The sequence below is a fragment of the Oncorhynchus clarkii genome, chromosome 24 (genome assembly GCF_045791955.1).
Source record: "Oncorhynchus clarkii lewisi isolate Uvic-CL-2024 chromosome 24, UVic_Ocla_1.0, whole genome shotgun sequence".
NCBI classification, from domain to species: Eukaryota; Metazoa; Chordata; class Actinopteri; order Salmoniformes; family Salmonidae; genus Oncorhynchus; species Oncorhynchus clarkii.
Genome location: NC_092170.1, coordinates 39791532 through 39802915, shown reverse-complemented (window position 1 = coordinate 39802915; position 11384 = coordinate 39791532). Strand labels below are relative to the sequence as shown.

The window sequence follows — 11384 nt, the reverse complement described above, 5'->3', positions numbered from 1 at the left end:
TTGCCATAACTATAGTTTTTTAAGAGAGGCACAGTATCACTAAGATCACTAAGATAAAATATCAACTGCTATCAACTAAGAAATAGTAGCTCAGACTTGTGTATATTGTGCAGACATTTGGTTTTAAAAGTGGGCTATGTGTCCAGTGTGACAACTTTGTCATTCCTCGATTAAATTCATGTCTGCATGTGTAAGCTATTGTGTGATGTCTGTGATTGCTCTGTTATAAAGACCAGGCAGTATAGGCCTCAAAGACTGAGGATGAAGATCATTGCGCAATATACAATTTGAGCCTGCCCCTGACCAGGGTTTGTTGCAACTTACATTGAGATAAGGGAGTTTGAACAAGCAATACATTCATCATCAGAGGCAAGAAGCAACCATCATCAAGCATGTCTGACCGAACCGCGGTATAGGCAGCCCATTCGCTCCAGGCGAAAACCGCTCTCCCCAGCTATTTAGGAGCGACTTGGTGGCGCGTTACTCATCTGCTCGCAGCTCGAGCCTCGTTAACAGGCTCACTTCTAAACGCCGCCTTTTAGAGAGGCAACGTATCGGTAACCGGTAACAGGGGAACTTCACTGCCAGGTCACACGTTCACATGCCGGTCATTAGAGTTTTCCGTTGATCTATCCTACATTTCTCGCTCAAGCGTCCGTTCAATATAGATATAAATACAACTGTTTTGGACTCTGGCTGGGGGATGTTGTAGGCTCGTGGCGTTAACAGGTAGGCGAGATAAGCTTGTGTGCTCGTTCTGTGCCAACAAGGGAAGAGAGAGGCGGGTTGTGCTTGAAACCCACGAAAAGACAGCAAGAAAGGAAGAGTAGTTGCTGCATATGCTGTAGCTAATGGGGATCCTAATAAACTAAACTAAACAGGTATTCCACATTCTCACGAATATCGATTTCCAGGTCGTATTCTCTCCCCGCATCTGATTGACTTTTGACGGACGTTTGATTGGTGGATGTAATGCCCATATACATCATCGATCGAAAATTTCCAGAGACACCTGGTAAGTTACCCGTGCCAAAACTGTTCTAAATATTGCTCTGTGATGCTTGGTCTCTCTCTCTCTCTCTCTCTCTCTCTCTCTCTCTCTCTCTCTCTCTCTGTGTGTGTGTGTGTCTGTCTGTGACAAGTGGCATTCACCGGTTGATCACCATGTCACCCCACGGAGTTTTCTTTACTCTTATTTGATGTGCAACAGTTAGGAAATTCATTTATTGTCCTATGTGCACTCAGCTCCATTTCTTCTTGGTCATTCAGTGTCTCTCTGCCAGATATGATCATGCGTTTATAGATGTCATAATTTTAGACATATTGTTTTTGCGCACATAATAACATGTTTTATATTACTAGCTTCCCCTTTGCACATACTTTCGCAAAGACTAGAATGTGTTTGGGGATGGATCTTTGTCAAAGTATGTGGACATATTTGACACCAGTCAGCTCTGACGTTTCTGTAAATAAAATACCGTTTGAAGTTGTGTTGTGTTGGGGACAGGCATGAATATATGTGCTGCTCTCCATTGTAATGGTTCTGAGAAATAGAGCCTACTGATAGGCTACGTGACATTCAAGTGTTTATCCCGTTGCGTTTCAGTCATAGAAACGTTTTATCATCTAGATATTTGTAAACTTAACAATAATGTCTCAATAACTTCTACAGTAAGCGGACACAGTGTCTCACTCCTACAGTAAGAGGACAAAGTGTCTCACTCACACAGTAAGAGGACACAGTGTCTCACTCATACAGTAAGAGGACTCAGTGTCTCACTTCTACAGTAAGATGTCACAGTGTCTCACTCATACAGTAAGAGGACACAGTGTCTCACTCCTAAATGCTACATCATAGCCGCGGGAGGTAAGGGTTCTGATGGTGCTGCAGCAACCCTGGAAAAGCAGAATAATGACCAAATTTTTTTACAATGTTTTTCAAAATATATATGTTTTTTTTTAAACATTTTTTTTTCACAAAAGTAGACCACTGTGCCTTTCATAGTGTACTATTGTATCACTACTGTAACATTCAGCATCTCCACTTTGGCAAAACATGTAGTTGTATAATTAAGAACAGAATCTTGCAGGGTTCAATTGTTGTAATTGTAAGAATGGTTGCCCTGTCTCTTTCTCTATGATGTCATCTATAATGGAATCCAGAAAGAACAAAACCCTGTCTCTTTCTCTATGATGTCATCTATAATGGAATCCAGAAAGAACAAAACCCTGTCTCTTTCTCTGTGATGTCATCTATAATGGAATCCAGAAAGAACAAAATCCTGTCCCTTTCTCTGTGATGTCATCTCTAATGGAATCCAGAAAGAACAAAACCCTGTCTCTTTCTCTGTGATGTCATCTCTAATGGAATCCAGAAAGAACAAAACCCTGTCTCTTTCTCTGTGATGTCATCTCTAATGGAATCCAGAAAGAACAAAACCCTGTCTCTTTCGCTGTGATGTAATCTCTAATGGAATCCAGAAAGAACAAAACCCTGTCTCTTTCTCTGTGATGTCATCTCTAATGGAATCCAGAAAGAACAAAACCCTGTCTCTTTCTCTGTGATGTCATCTCTAATGGAATCCAGAAAGAACAAAACCCTGTCTCTTTCTCTCTGATGTCATTCTAATGGAATCCAGAAAGAACAAAACCCTGTCTCTTTCTCTGTGATGTCATCTCTAATGGAATCCAGAAAGAACAAAACCCTGTCTCTTTCTCTGTGATGTCATCTCTAATGGAATCCAGAAAGAACAACACCCTGTCTCTTTCTCTGTGATGTCATCTCTAATGGAATCCAGAAAGAACAAAACCCTGTCTCTTTCTCTGTGATGTCATCTCTAATGGAATCCAAAAAGAACAAAACCCTGTCTCGTTCTCTGTGATGTCATCTCTAATGGAATCCAGAAAGAACAAAACCCTGCCTCTTTCTCTGTGATGTCATCTCTAATGGAATCCAGAAAGAACAAAACCCTGTCTCTTTCTCTGTGATGTCATCTCTAATGGAATCCAGAAAGAACAACACCCTGTCTCTTTCTCTGTGATGTCATCTCTAATGGAATCCAGAAAGAACAAAACCCTGTCTCTTTCTCTGTGATGTCATCTCTAATGGAATCCAGAAAGAACAAAACCCTGCCTCTTTCTCTGTGATGTCATCTCTAATGGAATCCAGAAAGAACAAAACCCTGTCTCTTTCTCTGTGATGTCATCTCTAATGGAATCCAGAAAGAACAAAACCCTGTCTCTTTCTCTGTGATGTCATTCTAATGGAATCCAGAAAGAACAAAACCCTGTCTCTTTCTCTGTGATGTCATCTCTAATGGAATCCAGAAAGAACAAAACCCTGTCTCTTTCTCTGTGATGTCATCTCTAATGGAATCCAGAAAGAACAACACCCTGTCTCTTTCTCTGTGATGTCATCTCTAATGGAATCCAGAAAGAACAAAACCCTGTCTCTTTCTCTGTGATGTCATCTCTAATGGAATCCAAAAAGAACAAAACCCTGTCTCTTTCTCTGTGATGTCATCTCTAATGGAATCCAGAAAGAACAAAACCCTGCCTCTTTCTCTGTGATGTCATCTCTAATGGAATCCAGAAAGAACAAAACCCTGTCTCTTTCTCTGTGATGTCATCTCTAATGGAATCCAGAAAGAACAAAACCGTGTCCTCAAACATTTACATTCAATTAAATCATTTTTCTTGATCAAATAACATGGAATACAACCTATTTCTGTGCAGCATTAGTTTACCATTCTTACAAACCACTTAAACCAAACCACTTACTTTACAAACCACTTACTGTATTGTACATAGGCTGGTCATCTAGGTTTGTACCTGTAGACTTTCTATCACCATGACGATATAACAATGTAAAATACAGTAATTGAGTACATGGAGACATCGAGTGGTTTGTGATGATGTGTCTCAGGTAGATCATGGCGCTTGAAATACTTAGGGTTGTGGGTTTGATTCCGACGGTGAATCAGTACGGAAAAGTATAGAAATGTACGGATTCACTACTGTAAGTTGCTCTGGATAAGAGCGTCTACTAAGATGGAAAAGGAATGAATAGACCATTTCAGTTTTCACATTTAAATAAGTTACATTTGCAAAGCTTTTCAAGAAACTGCAACACATGTATCAAACAAGTATTTTTATATTCCACAAGTATTATCAGATTAACTGTTTTTTACAGATACTTACAAGTTACAAATGCTGGTAAACACTGAAATACATTTAGTATGTTTTTAAACAAAAGTAGTGCACTGGGCCTTTACTAGTCCTGTATTAGAGTAGTACTAACCCTTTACTAGTCCTGTATTAGAGTAGTACTAACCCTTTACTAGTCCTGTATTAGAGTAGTACTAACCCTTTACTAGTCCTGTATTAGAGTAGTACTAACCCTTTACTAGTCCTGTATTAGAGTAGTACTAACCCTTTACTAGTCCTGTATTAGAGTAGTACTAACCCTTTACTAGTCCTGTATTAGAGTAGTACTAACCCTTTACTAGTCCTGTATTAGAGTAGTACTAACTCTAACCCTTTACTAGTCCTGTATTAGAGTAGTACTAACCTTCACTAGTCCTGTATTAGAGTAGTACTAACCCTTTACTAGTCCTGTATTAGAGTAGTACTAACTCTAACCCTTTACTAGTCCTGTATTAGAGTAGTACTAACCCTTTACTAGTCCTGTATTAGAGTAGTACTAAGTCTAACCCTTTACTAGTCCTGTATTAGAGTAGTACTAACCCTTTACTAGTCATGTATTAGAGTAGTACTAACCCTTTACTAGTCCTGTATTAGAGTAGTACTAACCCTTTACTAGTCCTGTATTAGAGTAGTACTAACCTTCACTAGTCCTGTATTAGAGTAGTACTAACCCTTTACTAGTCCTGTATTAGAGTAGTACTAACCCTTTACTAGTCCTGTATTAGAGTAGTACTAACCTTCACTAGTCCTGTATTAGAGTAGTACTAACCCTTTACTAGTCCTGTATTAGAGTAGTACTAACCCTAACCCTTTACTAGTCCTGTATTAGAGTAGTACTAACCCTTTACTAGTCCTGTATTAGAGTAGTACTAACCTTCACTAGTCCTGTATTAGAGTAGTACTAACCCTTTACTAGTCCGGTATTAGAGTAGTACTAACCCTTTACTAGTCCTGTATTAGAGTGGTACTAACCCTTTACTAGTCCTGTATTAGAGTAGTACTAACCCTTTACTAGTCCTGTATTAGAGTAGTACTAACCCTTTACTAGTCCTGTATTAGAGTAGTACTAACTCTAACCCTTTACTAGTCCTGTATTAGAGTAGTACTAACCCTTTACTAGTCCTGTATTAGAAAAGTACTAACCTTCACTAGTCCTGTATTAGAGTAGTACTAACCTTCACTAGTCCTGTATTAGAGTAGTACTAACCCTTTACTAGTCCTGTATTAGAGTAGTACTAACCCTTTACTAGTCCTGTATTAGAGTAGTACTAACCCTTTACTAGTCCTGTATTAGAGTAGTACTAACCCTTTACTAGTCCTGTATTAGAGTAGTACTAACCCTTTACTAGTCCTGTATTAGAGTAGTACTAACCCTTTACTAGTCCTGTATTAGAGTAGTACTAACCCTTTACTAGTCCTGTATTAGAGTAGTACTAACCCTAACCCTTTACTAGTCATGTATTAGAGTAGTACTAACCCTTTACTAGTCCTGTATTAGAGTAGTACTAACCCTTTACTAGTCATGTATTAGAGTAGTATTAACCCTTTACTAGTCATGTATTATAGTAGTACTAACCCTAACCCTTTACTAGTCCTGTATTAGAGTAGTACTAACCCTTTACTAGTCCTGTATTAGAGTAGTACTAACCCTTTACTAGTCCTGTATTAGAGTAGTACTAACCCTTTACTAGTCCTGTATTAGAGTAGTACTAACCCTTTACTAGTCCTGTATTAGAGTAGTACTAACTCTAACCCTTTACTAGTCCTGTATTAGAGTAGTACTAACCCTTTACTAGTCCTGTATTAGAGTAGTACTAACCCTTTACTAGTCCTGTATTAGAGTAGTACTAACCCTAACCCTTTACTTGTCCTGTATTAGAGTAGTACTAACCCTAACCCTTTACTAGTCCTGTATTAGAGTAGTACTAACCCTTTACTAGTCCTGTATTAGAGTAGTACTAACCCTTTACTAGTCCTGTATTAAAGTAGTACTAACCCTAACCCTTTACTAGTCCTGTATTAGAGTAGTACTAACCCTTTACTAGTCCTGTATTAGAGTAGTACTAACCCTTTACTAGTCCTGTATTAGAGTAGTACTAACCCTTTACTAGTCCTGTATTAGAGTAGTACTAACCCTTTACTAGTCCTGTATTAGAGTAGTACTAAGTCTAACCCTTTACTAGTCCTGTATTAGAGTAGTACTAACCCTTTACTAGTCCTGTATTAGTAGTAGTAACATATGATGCCTGAGGAGATGACACATCTAACATATGATGCCTGAGGAGACCACACATCTAACATATGATGCCTGAGGAGACGACACATCTAACATATGATGCCTGAGGAGACGACACATCTAACATATGATGCCTGAGGAGACAGCACATCTAACATATGATGCTTGAGAAGACGACACATCTAACATATGCTGCCTGAGGAGACGACACATCTAACATATGATGCCTGAGGAGACGACACATCTAACATATGATGCCTGAGGAGACGACACATCTAACATATGATGCCTGAGGAGACCACACATCTCACATATGATGCCTGAGGAGACGACACATCTATCATATGATGTCTGAGGAGATGACACATATAACATATGATGCCTGAGGAGACAACACATCTAACATATGATGCCTGAGGAGACGACACATTTAACATATGATGCCTGAGGAGACGGCACATCTAACATATGATGCCTGAGGAGACAACACAACTAACATATGATGCCCTGAGGAGACCACACATCTCACATATGATGCCTGAGGAGACGACACATCTCACATATGATGCCTGAGGAGACGACACATCTATCATATGATGCCTGAGGAGAAGACACATCTAACATATGATGCCCTGAGGAGACGACACATCATCTCAATTATCATGAGTTACAGCAAAAGTGGTGTCAGAGTGTCTGGTGTTTTCTGCTCCTCCACTGAAATGGCCAATTATCGGTCCTCCTAATGTTCCTGACGTTAGGTGTCTAACAAGCCAAGGTTACAGATGTAGAACAGTAATGGACAGTGTTGTTCCATCTACGTGTTCAACCATTCTAAAGCCGTCCTTGAAGTAGACATCACACACCTGCGCGTGCGTGTGTGTGTGTGTGTGTGTGTGTGTGTGTGTGTGTGTGTGTGTGTGTGTGTGTGTGTGTGTGGTACTTTACGTGCGGGGAACAAGGTTTCATTTCCTGTTGAGGGAGAAATACGTACACTTTTCTGAGGAGTTGAACTATAACTGAGAGGCAGAGCTGATAATAATGGTGTTGTTCTTTATCATGGTGTTGAGGGTTGTTCTTTATCATGGTGTTGGGGAGGGTTGTTCTTTATCATGGTGTTGGGGAGGGTTGTTCTTTATCATGGTGTTGAGGAGGGTTGTTCTTTATCATGGTGTTGAGGGTTGTTCTTTATCATGGTGTTGAGGAGGATTGTTCTTTATCATGGTGTTGAGGAGGGTTGTTCTTTATCATGGTGTTGAGGAGGGTTGTTCTTTATCATGGTGTTGAGGAGGGTTGTTCTTTATCATGGTGTTGAGGAGGGTTGTTCTTTATCATGGTGATGAGGAGGGTTGTTCTTTATCATGGTGTTGAGGATTGTTCTTTATCATGGTGTTGAGGATTGTTCTTTATCATGGTGTTGAGGAGGGTTGTTCTTTTAGTTTTACAGCTGAGTTGTTGCCACATCTTTCACTGAGATATCATGTTTAGTTGGTTTATATTCTTCAAGGATATTATTTCAGATTTAAAACCTTCCTTGTCTCTTCCCACCCCATCCCTCCCCTCCCCTCCTTCCTCTTCCCCTTCCCTCCCTCCCCTCCAGGTGAGTCATTACAGCCAGCAGCTGAAGGAGTGTTGAGCATGGTGGAGACCGTCCCCCCAAAGTCGGCTAAGAAGCCCCGCTGGACCTCTCTGGAGATCGGCCTGCTCACCATCGTCTCCCTCCTCTTCATCGTCATAGTGGCCCTCATCGTCCTCTTCGCCACACAACGGACTGATAGCGGTGAGTGGAGAAACTCGTAGAGCAATCAATATGTCAATCAATCATTTAGACAGTCAGTCAGACAAATGAAAGGGAGTTTGAAAACGTTAAGGTTGCAAGATTGGATCCCCCGAGCTGACAAGGTGAAAATCTGTTGTTCTGCCCCTGAACAAGGCAGTTAACCCACCGTTCCTGGGCCGTCATTGAACATAAGAATGTGTTCTTAACTGACTTGTGTAGTTAAATAAAGTATATTAAAAAATAAAATAAAAAATAAAATAAAAATCGTCGCCCAAAAATACAGATTTCCGATTGTTATGAAAAGTTGAAATCGGTTTAATTAATCGTCAAATTTCGATTAATCGGCCCGACCTCTAATCTCAACAGATGATATGGTGGTATTATGACACATCAAAAAAATCACTGCTGAGTTTACTATTCTTATGGATGCAATCTTGTACACTTGTGTAGCTTACTTTCTGTCAGCGAGAACCCTAAAACATACCCTTCAGTCAAATGTTACGGCACATTTAAGATGTGAGTTTCAGAGATAAAAGAGGGGGGCAATATGCGGTTGCTACATACATTTTTTGTGACTTTTATATGAACAATATCAATACGCATTGATTATTGAAGAATATAACTTATGCCTCACTAGCTTAGGTCAACTGTCGTTCCTCATCGGAACTCAAATAGCTTAGGTCAACTGTCGTTCCTCATCGGGACTCAAATAGCTTAGGTCAACTGTCGTTCCTCATCGGAACTCAAATAGCTTAGGTAAACTGTCGTTCCTCATCGGAACTCAAATAGCTTAGGTCAACTGTCGTTCCTCATCGGAACTCAAATAGCTTAGGTCAACTGTCGTTCCTCATCGAAACTCAACTAGCTTAGGTCAACTGTCGTTCCTCATCGGAACTCAAATAGCTTAGGTCAACTGTCGTTCCTCATCGGAACTCAAATAGCTTAGGTCAACTGTCGTTCCTCATCGGAACTCAAATAGCTTAGGTCAACTGTCGTTCCTCATCGGAACTCAAATAGCTTAGGTCAACTGTCGTTCCTCATCGGAACTCAAATAGCTTAGGTCAACTGTCGTTCCTCATCGGAACTCAAATAGCTTAGGTCAACTGTCGTTCCTCATCGAAACTCAAATAGCTTAGGTCAACTGTCGTTCCTCATCGGAACTCAAATAGCTTAGGTCAACTGTCGTTCCTCATCGAAACTCAAATAGCTTAGGTCAACTGTCGTTCCTCATCGGAACTCAAATTGCTTAGGTCAACTGTCGTTCCTCATCGGAACTCAAATAGCTTGGGTCAACTGTCGTTCCTCATCGAAACTCAAATAGCTTAGGTCAACTGTCGTTTCTCATCGGAACTCAAATAGCTTAGGTCAACTGTCGTTCCTCATCGAAACTCAAATAGCTTAGGTCAACTGTCGTTCCTCATCAGAACTCAAATAGCTTAGGTCAACTGTCGTTCCTCATCGGAACTCAAATAGCTTAGGTCAACTGTCGTTCCTCATCGGAACTCAAATAGCTTAGGTCAACTGTCGTTCCTCATCGGAACTCAAATAGCTTAGGTCAACTGTCGTTCCTCATCGGAACTCAAATAGCTTAGGTCGACTGTCGTTCCTCATCGAAACTCAAATAGCTTAGGTCAACTGTCGTTCCTCATCGGAACTCAAATAGCTTAGGTCAACTGTCGTTCCTCATCGGAACTCAAATAGCTTAGGTCAACTGTCGTTCCTCATCGGAACTCAAATAGCTTAGGTCAACTGTCGTTCCTCATCGGAACTCAAATAGCTTAGGTCAACTGTCGTTCCTCATCGGAACTCAAATAGCTTAGGTCGACTGTCGTTCCTCATCGAAACTCAAATAGCTTAGGTCGACTGTCGTTCCTCATCGGAACTCAAATAGCTTAGGTCAACTGTCGTTCCTCATCGAAACTCAAATAGCTTAGGTCAACTGTCGTTCCTCATCGGAACTCAAATAGCTTAGGTCAACTGTCGTTCCTCATCGGAACTCAAATAGCTTAGGTCAACTGTCGTTCCTCATCGGAACTCAAATAGCTTAGGTCAACTGTCGTTCCTCATCGGAACTCAAATAGCTTAGGTCAACTGTCGTTCCTCATCGGAACTCAAATAGCTTAGGTCAACTGTCGTTCCTCATCGGAACTCAAATAGCTTAGGTCAACTGTCGTTCCTCATCGGAACTCAAATAGCTTAGGTCAACTGTCGTTCCTCATCGGAACTCAAATAGCTTAGGTCAACTGTCGTTCCTCATCGGAACTCAAATAGCTTAGGTCAACTGTCGTACCTCATCGGAACTCAAATAGCTTAGGTCAACTGTCGTTCCTCATCGGAACTCAAATAGCTTAGGTCAACTGTCGTTCCTCATCGGAACTCAAATAGCTTAGGTCAACTGTCGTTCCTCATCGGAACTCAAATAGCTTAGGTCAACTGTCGTTCCTCATCGAAACTCAACTAGCTTAGGTCAACTGTCGTTCCTCATCGAAACTCAAATAGCTTAGGTCAACTGTCGTTCCTCATCGAAACTCAAATAGCTTAGGTCAACTGTCGTTCCTCATCGGAACTCAAATAGCTTAGGTCAACTGTCGTTCCTCATCGGAACTCAAATAGCTTAGGTCAACTGTCGTTCCTCATCGGAACTCAAATAGCTTAGGTCAACTGTCGTTCCTCATCGGAACTCAAATAGCTTAGGTCAACTGTCGTTCCTCATCGGAACTCAAATAGCTTAGGTCAACTGTCGTTCCTCATCGGAACTCAAATAGCTTAGGTCAACTGTCGTTTCTCATCGGAACTCAAATAGCTTAGGTCAACTGTCGTTTCTCATCGGAACTCAAATAGCTTAGGTCAACTGTCGTTCCTCATCGGAACTCAAATAGCTTAGGTCAACTGTCGTTCCTCATCGGAACTCAAATAGCTTAGGTCAACTGTCGTTCCTCATCGGAACTCAAATAGCTTAGGTCAACTGTCGTTTCTCATCGGAACTCAAATAGCTTAGGTCAACTGTCGTTCCTCATCGGAACTCAAATAGCTTAGGTCAACTGTCGTTCCTCATCGGAACTCAAATAGCTTAGGTCAACTGTCGTTCCTCATCGGAACTCAAATAGCTTAGGTCAACTGTCGTTCCTCATCGGAACTCAAATAGCTTAGGTCAACTGTCGTTCC

At 40.9% G+C, this 11384-nt stretch overlaps 1 protein-coding gene across 1 annotated transcript in view; it reads left to right on the top strand.

Annotated features, from left to right (window-relative positions):
- The first annotated feature begins 826 nt into the window (after positions 1 to 826).
- The window catches only part of LOC139382724 (neprilysin-like), a 91490-nt gene continuing 80932 nt past the window's right edge, over positions 827 to 11384 (top strand). Inside the window, exons 1-2 of the mRNA XM_071126829.1 lie at positions 827 to 1015; positions 8040 to 8219. Of these exons, the coding sequence (XP_070982930.1) occupies positions 973 to 1015; positions 8040 to 8219 (223 nt within the window). The 5' untranslated portion in view covers positions 827 to 972. The remainder of the gene's footprint in view (positions 1016 to 8039; positions 8220 to 11384) is intronic.